The 6,912-nt window shown below is 60.5% G+C and overlaps 1 protein-coding gene across 1 annotated transcript; it reads right to left on the bottom strand.

The window, feature by feature from the left end:
• On the bottom strand, nucleotides 1-6,906 carry PIWIL2 (piwi like RNA-mediated gene silencing 2). The gene is made up of 20 exons (XM_027907260.1): nucleotides 6,875-6,906; nucleotides 6,366-6,476; nucleotides 6,185-6,286; nucleotides 5,863-5,980; nucleotides 5,663-5,784; nucleotides 5,485-5,565; nucleotides 5,162-5,275; nucleotides 4,860-5,048; nucleotides 4,577-4,661; nucleotides 4,392-4,478; nucleotides 4,136-4,276; nucleotides 3,941-4,054; nucleotides 3,360-3,548; nucleotides 3,118-3,219; nucleotides 2,911-3,030; nucleotides 2,618-2,706; nucleotides 2,247-2,352; nucleotides 1,323-1,576; nucleotides 964-1,071; nucleotides 1-436 (listed from the first exon to the last, which is right to left on the bottom strand). The coding sequence occupies exons 2-20, from the start codon at nucleotides 6,416-6,418 to the stop codon at nucleotides 280-282; spliced, it is 2,331 nt and encodes a 776-aa protein (XP_027763061.1). The 5' UTR covers nucleotides 6,419-6,476; nucleotides 6,875-6,906; the 3' UTR covers nucleotides 1-279.
• Nucleotides 6,907-6,912: the final 6 nt, after the last annotated feature.

Below are 6,912 nucleotides of genomic sequence, written 5' to 3'. Positions count from 1 at the left end.
AGCAGCACCTTTGGGGGCTCGTGAACTCAACCCCCCCCCTTGAACTGAGAGGACTGGAAATCCAGGGGGGATATTCCTTTGGGCTCATCCCCGTGGAGATAAACCCAGCCCAGGGATGCTTCCCAGCACCCCTTTAAACCAGCACTACAACCCTTTTAACCAATAAATAACGGGAATAAATTAGCAACAGAACAGGGGAGCCGAGGAGGATCCCCCCAAGGCGGGCGGCTGGGGAGCGGAATTCCGGCTGCAATCCCGGTTTTCCTGCGCCCTGCAGCCCTAGAGGAAGAAGAGCTGCTCGCTGAGGTGGGCGCTGGGCTCGTGGTGCAGCACCTGCCCCACCAGGAATGCCAGCTTGTGGGCGTACTTGCAGGGAGCTGGCACACGGATGGTGCCCGGCCAGTTCCAGTACAGGTGGCACAGCTTGAAGGTCAACCTGGGGACAGGGAAGGGGGGGAAAAGACGGGGGATTTGGTGATTCCCAGGGGGATGGGATTCGCTCCCACGAGGCCAAACCTGCTCCCACACAGGGGGGTTTCTTCCCACTGGAAGGAGGCGAAGGTTGGGCCACCCCAGGGGTGACACAGTCCTCTGTCACCTCTGTGCCATCGGGTATGACGGGAGGGGATCCGCCTCCTCTTCCTCATCCACCTCCTCCCAGTTCACCCAGTTCATCCAGCAGGTTCAGCCCAGTGGCCTGCACAGTCCCCTGTTGCCCCCCCTGCCTGCTCCAGGGGGTTGATTGATCCAAAAAACCTCACAAATTTGGGGGGTCCTCACACTGAAACCAGACTGCTCTTCCCTCTACAGGATTTTGAGGGCCTGTATGATATAAGGGCACTCCAAATCCCCTCCCTTACCTCTGCAGACTTTGGGGGGGGGCTGTGGGGTTTTAGGGGAGCTCTGGGGTCCCTGCCCTTCCCTCTGGAGGATTCTGGGGGGGGGGTTGGGCCCCCATCTTACCTCTGGAGGTGCTCGTGGCTCAGGTTGGCCGTGTTCCACATGCAGATGTAGCGCGTGGGAATGCTGCAGCCCTGCCGGGAGCTGTGGGACAGCAGGAAGAAATCCTGCCTGGTTTGGGAGGAAGAAAGGAAAGGGCTTTTTACACCCCAATTGGATTTTTTTTTTTTTTTTTTTTTGCACCTCAGGGCGTTCTGAATCCCAAGACCTGTGGGGCTTTTTTTTGCACCCCGGGGTGATTTTTACCACCATTTTTTTTCGCACCCCGGATTTTTTCACACCCCGGGGTGTTTTTTTCCTCCCCTCCCAGGGTGTTTTTCCCCCTTGTTTTCACCTCCCCCAGCCCCAGAGCTGCCACTCACAAGCCCGAGGTGGTGATGGTGTGGTCGAGGACGGTGCCGGGCGGGGCGGACGTGAACTCCTCTCCTGTCAGGCTGTAGAAGTTGGTGCTGATTTGCTTCTGCACCACCACCACCACCAGGCTGGGCTGGTAGTTCTCGAAGGTGTTGAAGCTCTTCTGCATCTGGGGCACCTCATATTTGAGCACCGTGTCGAGCTGGGAGTCAGACACCCCGTCCCGATACACCACGATCTTCATGGGCAGCGAGTGGTTCAACTGGGGGAGGACACACAAAAATGGGGAGAGTTTGCTGATTTATCACCCCCAATATGCACAGGATTGGTGGGAAAACATCCCCTGGCCAGGAGATGTTTGCTGATTGTCCAGGGATGGAGATCAGGACCCAACACACCACCCGCGGAGCCCCTGACGACGCTCGGCATCCCCAAAATGCAGCTCAGAGAGGGTTTTGGGGAGGGCTGGGGGGGCACAGAGATGTGTTTGTGCTGATCACAGAATTTCAGAATGGTCTCGGTGGGAAGGGACCTTAAAATCACCCAGTTCCGCGGGCAGGGACACCTCCCACCATCCCATGTTGCTCCAACCCAGCCTGGGACACTTCCAGGGATGGGGCAGCCACAGTTTCTCCGGGCAAATCCCAAGCACTGGGATTTCTCCTGGCCCTCGTCCCAGGCTGTTTTTCTCACGCTGTGGGGACAAGGGCCAGGGCCGAGCCGTTCAGTGCTGACAGAGGCGGAACGTGGCACTTCCCTCTGTGCAAACTAATCCCCGAGGCCGGCTCGCACGTTCCCGAGATAAGGATGAGCCGTCCCAGCTCCACATCCAGTCCAAAGGGCTGCTGGGGAGCTTTGCCAGCTCCAGACGGGCAGTTTTGGGGTGTTTTCCCCTCGTTCTGAGGGAAGATCAGACCATGTGTTGGCCTCACCTCGTAGAAGCGCTTGAGGGCCTGGGAGAGGCAGAGGCGGAGGCTGTCGGCGATCTCCTGGTGGGGCATCTGGAAAACCACCCTGGAATACCACTTGGTGAGGATGCTGGGGGATGGAAAGGGAATGAGCATCAGGAAAACTCCCCCCCACCCTCATCAGGTGAAGTCCACCGAGGTGTTGCACAACCCTGGCTCAGCATTCCCAGCCCTCTTTCCCAGCTATGGAAGACCTCGCAGACCTTGCAGGTCGGGAAAAGCATCGTCCTTGCCCACCCTTCCCGCCCGAGGAAGGGGATTTTGGGGTGGAATCCTGTGGGATTCCCAGGGCAGAGCAGCAGGAACACCTTCCCCGCTCCTGGGGCTCCACGTACTGGTTCATGCTGGCCACGAAGCCGATGACGGAGCGCATGCCTTGGCTGCGGCTGTGGTGGACGTCCATGCCAACAACCATCAGCTGTTTCTGGGAAAAAAAGGGGGGGGGAAAAACCAGCCAGGTGGGATTTGGGGATAAGCCAAGACACCTCCAGGCTTGGACCCCTCCCATGCTCCAGAGTCCAACCCCCAATTCTCCAGCTGGCGAGGGAAGCCCGCCACCACAATAATTTACCACCTCAGAGCTTCCAAGCTCATCCCAGGGCTTTTTCCAGGGTTTTTCCTGCCTTACCAGCGGGATGTCGACCCCCCAGAGCTGCCCGCCCAGCTTGCAGTTGATCTGCAGCAGAACTTTCTGGACCACGCTCCTGATCTTGGCCGGATGGCCCATGAGGGACTGCGCGTTGATGACCTACGGGGTGGGAAAAACACAGGGAAAAGCGAGGCTGGAGGCACTCGGAGCTTCCTGGGAATGGCAGTCCCACCCTGCTGGGCCCACCTGGGAGGGCACGGGGTCCTGGACACAGCACAGTTTCTTGATGGCTCTGTACACGTCGTCCCGGTTGCGGGGGGTGATGCACACGAGCAGCTGCACCTTCTCCTGCCCGGAATCGTGGAATCGTTGGGGTTGGAAAAGCCCTCCGAGATCACTGAGTCAAACCTAGGGCCACCACCACTGACCCGTGTTCCAATGTGGTTTTTGGACACCTCCAGGGGTGGAACGTCCCCCCCCTTCCTCACCTGGCTTCCCAAACCGCTCCGGATGCCCTTGACGTAGGACTCGATGCGCTCATCCCGCAGCTCCTGCACCGTGGGCTGTCCCACCTGCATTCCCACGGCTCCACAGGTGTTCCTCATGGTTGCCAGCAGGTCCTTGGCCAGCTGCTGCACCCGCCTGGGATACACCAGGAGCCAGGAATTCATGGAGACCTGGGAAGAGAAGCGAGGACGGGACGTGCTTTGGGGGCAGCCCCCCCGAGCCCTGCGGCACATTCCCATTTGAGAGAGGGGAAGTGGCCCGAGAGGGACATGGAGCACAGAGGGGAATTTGGGAGAGGGAAAGCAGCCCAAGAGGAAACTCAGGAGCACACATCATGGAATTCCTGCATCTGAAAGCCTTCCTCCAGCCTGGGAGGAGGCTGGAAAGCAGGCACCACCCACCACATACCTCCAACTCAGTTTGGAAAAACAGGCAGAAGCTCAAATCCAACATAAACAAGGGAAGGGTTTGAGCTGGAGGCAGCTCAGCCTGAAATGCCAGCGCTTAGGAAAACCCATCCCAGCTCCCGGACAAGGGCAGGCTGTTCCCATGGTGGGCTCACCGCCGAGATGGACACCTCCTTCGTCACCTCCCTGTGCCAGATCAGGTCTTCCTCGGGGAAGAAGGAGCGGTGCCGGAGGTTGATCCGCTCCAAGGGCAGGATGTGACCCTGGGTCTGGACAGAGCAGGAATCTGGGACTGCCCCCATCCCCAGTGGGGAAGGCAGGGGAGCCTGGCACCCCTCTGGGAGTCTTACCCTGCAGATATCCGTGTCCAGGAGCAGCCCCCAGCATTCCAGCTCCTGGGAGGCCTCCGGGCTGTCCCGGATCTGCTGCAGGAGGCTGGTGAGGCGCGTGTAGTGCTTCCTGGGGCTCTGCATCATCTCCCACATCACTTCCTGCAGGGACAGCCCCCAGCTGTGTTTGGGGGGGAAGCTATCCCCCAGCAGCTCCCCAAACCAGGCGCTGCCAGCTGGGGAAAAGCAGGGATGGTGGGATGGGACAGGCCCTGACCTTCACTGTCCGGCTGTTCTTCTGCTGGTCGGAGAGCCCCGTCAGGAAGCTGAGCTCTGGCACCAGCACCACCATGTCCAGCTGGCGCTGCAGAGGGGACAGGGACCGTCGGCATTCCAGGGGCTGGGAGTCCCTGCTCTCCCTGGGAGCCCAGGACAGAGTATGGATCCCCATGCCTGGCTCACCTTCCTCTCCGCTGTCTGTTTTTCCTTGGGCCTGTGGACGAGCAGCGGCTGGTCCAGATCCCTGATGGTGATCCCATAAGCTTTGCTGGAAAAAAAAAACACCAAAAACCAGCATAGTCATGGAATCCTGGAATGGTTTGGGTTGAAAGGGACCTTAAAAACCACCCGTTTCCAACCCCCTGTCGTGGGCAGGGACATGGCATGGGGCGAGACCTTCCTGCTCCTGCTCGCCCTGTGCCGGGCACCGAGGCCTTCCCAATCCCAAGGGACAATCCCTCCTTACCTGTAGTACTCCACGAAGGTGATTTGCTCCCCACTGGCCAGGGTGAAAGTGTCCCTGGGGGTCCTGTCCCAGTCGATGTCATCTACACGGTAGGTGCGGTTGTTGTAGCGGGTGATGACCACGCTGCCCACCAGCTCCTTGGTGCACTCGTCCTGGAAAGTATTCTGGCTCTGGGAGTGGATTTTTTGCCTGGGGAAGGAGGAGCAGACGGCCCCTGGAATGCTGCCTGCCCGTGCCATCCCAAGAATAAAACACCCTCCCCGTCCCTGAAGCCTCCTGGGATCCTTTCCCGCTGCTCTTACATCACGCTCAGCACAGACTCGCTGCGGATGATTTTGTGGATGGAATCCACCAGGAGGAAGAGCCCGCCGTCCTTCTTCCGGATGCTGACGGCGTATCCCGGCCAAATCTGGAGGCTGTGTCCACAGGGGAAGATGCCCAACGGCACCTGGGTTAACCCAGAGCCGCCCCAGGGGCCAAGGAACACCCAAAACACACAGGGATTTGTTTCCCGGTTCCCAGCTTCGGAAAACAGCCGCTCCCAGGTCAGGCCAGCCAGAGCTGACCTGGGAAAACTTCCCAATTTCCAGGCTGCCGGGGAAACAGGGATGTCCCTGGCACCCACCCGTGTTTATGCAAGGTGGTGGCGTGGGCAGGCTCAAAGAAATGTCTCCCAACCAGGCTCATGTCCAAGATTTTCATCACCCTAAAGGAGGAAAAGCAGGGAAAGTAGGACTGGATCAGGCCTGGCAGGCAGGAGGAGGAGGAGGAGGAGGAAGGGGAGGGTCTCCTTGGTCTCTCACCGCCGGAAAACCACATTGTAGAAGGGGATGCAGAGATCCGAGCTGGCCTCCAGGACCTTGGTCATCTGGATGGTGATGGAAACCTCCTCCCCGTCACTCTTCCTCTGAGCCTTCACACTGACCTGTGGGGCAAGAGTTGGGGGGGTTCTCCCACTCTAAACAAGGGGGGAAAGGGGGGCTAAGACAAGCCCCCCCCTTACCTTGGGAATCTGGATGGGCAGGAAGAGGATGGAGCCGTCGAAGGCCAGCACGTCCCCGGTGACAGCGTGCTGCTCCCTCAGCATGGCAAAGCGTGCGCTCCTGCACTCCACCTCGGGGCTGGGGACACACAGGGTCTGTTCTCCTTCCCCTGTCCCCACCCCACACCCTGCTCAGCCCCCACCAGAACCTCCCCCAAGAGGGGAAAACCCGGAGCTCTTTGCTTTGCTGAGCTGGCCGCCCCATCTCGTGGCACTTCGGGTCATGGAGGGACACCCCCTTCTCGAGGGGCTGTGGGGGACCCCCACTGACACCCCCCAATACCTGAAGGTCACGTGGTACTGGTAGACAGCTTCGTTCCGGCAGTGGATCTTCACCAAGTTCAGCCCCATGGGCACGGCGGTTCCCTTCGCCGCCGGGGGGGCCCTGGGAGGGACACGGGGTCAGCGGAGGCCCAGCAGCACCTGCACCCCCCCCAAAACGCAGGGCTGGGGCCGCCACTCACGGCTGGGGGCTCCTGGGGGGGCGCAGGGGGCTGAGCGGGCTCGGGGTGGGCATGGCGGCGGCTCCTCCGGGGCGGATGGGCAGCGCGTCCCCTCGGCCTTGCCACAGGATCCTGCGACAGGGGTGAGCCCTGGCACCTTGGGGACACGCTGGGGACACGCTGGGGGTGTCCAGGTGTCCCATGAAATCCCCCCCTACTCCTGACACCAGTCAAAAGACACCAGTTTTGGGGACAAAACACAGAAGTGGCCCTGGCAACGTGGCCCCGAGGGAGTGGGGCAGGAAGGGGGGTGACCACACCAGGGGTGTCACTGCTAGAGGGTCCCCCAGCCCCTGTCACCAGCGTGGGTGATGGAGCCACTCGAAGGGCTCAGGGAAAGGGCAGGAGGGGAAGATAGAAGAGGACAGAGGGGATAGGGAAGATGGAGGGGAACGAAGGGGGCGGGGGGAGTCCAGGACATGGTGGACGTTGAGGTTCTAGGGGGTTGGGGTGCCGGGGCGGGGACTCACTGCCCGCGCGTGGGGAGCGCCACCAGCGCTGCCCCCTT

The sequence above is a fragment of the Empidonax traillii genome, unplaced genomic scaffold (assembly GCF_003031625.1).
Source record: "Empidonax traillii isolate 1590-97213 ecotype Southwest subspecies unplaced genomic scaffold, ASM303162v1 scaffold1433:size205388, whole genome shotgun sequence".
Taxonomy (NCBI): domain Eukaryota; kingdom Metazoa; phylum Chordata; class Aves; order Passeriformes; family Tyrannidae; genus Empidonax; species Empidonax traillii.
This window is presented reverse-complemented; position numbering and strand designations above follow the sequence as displayed.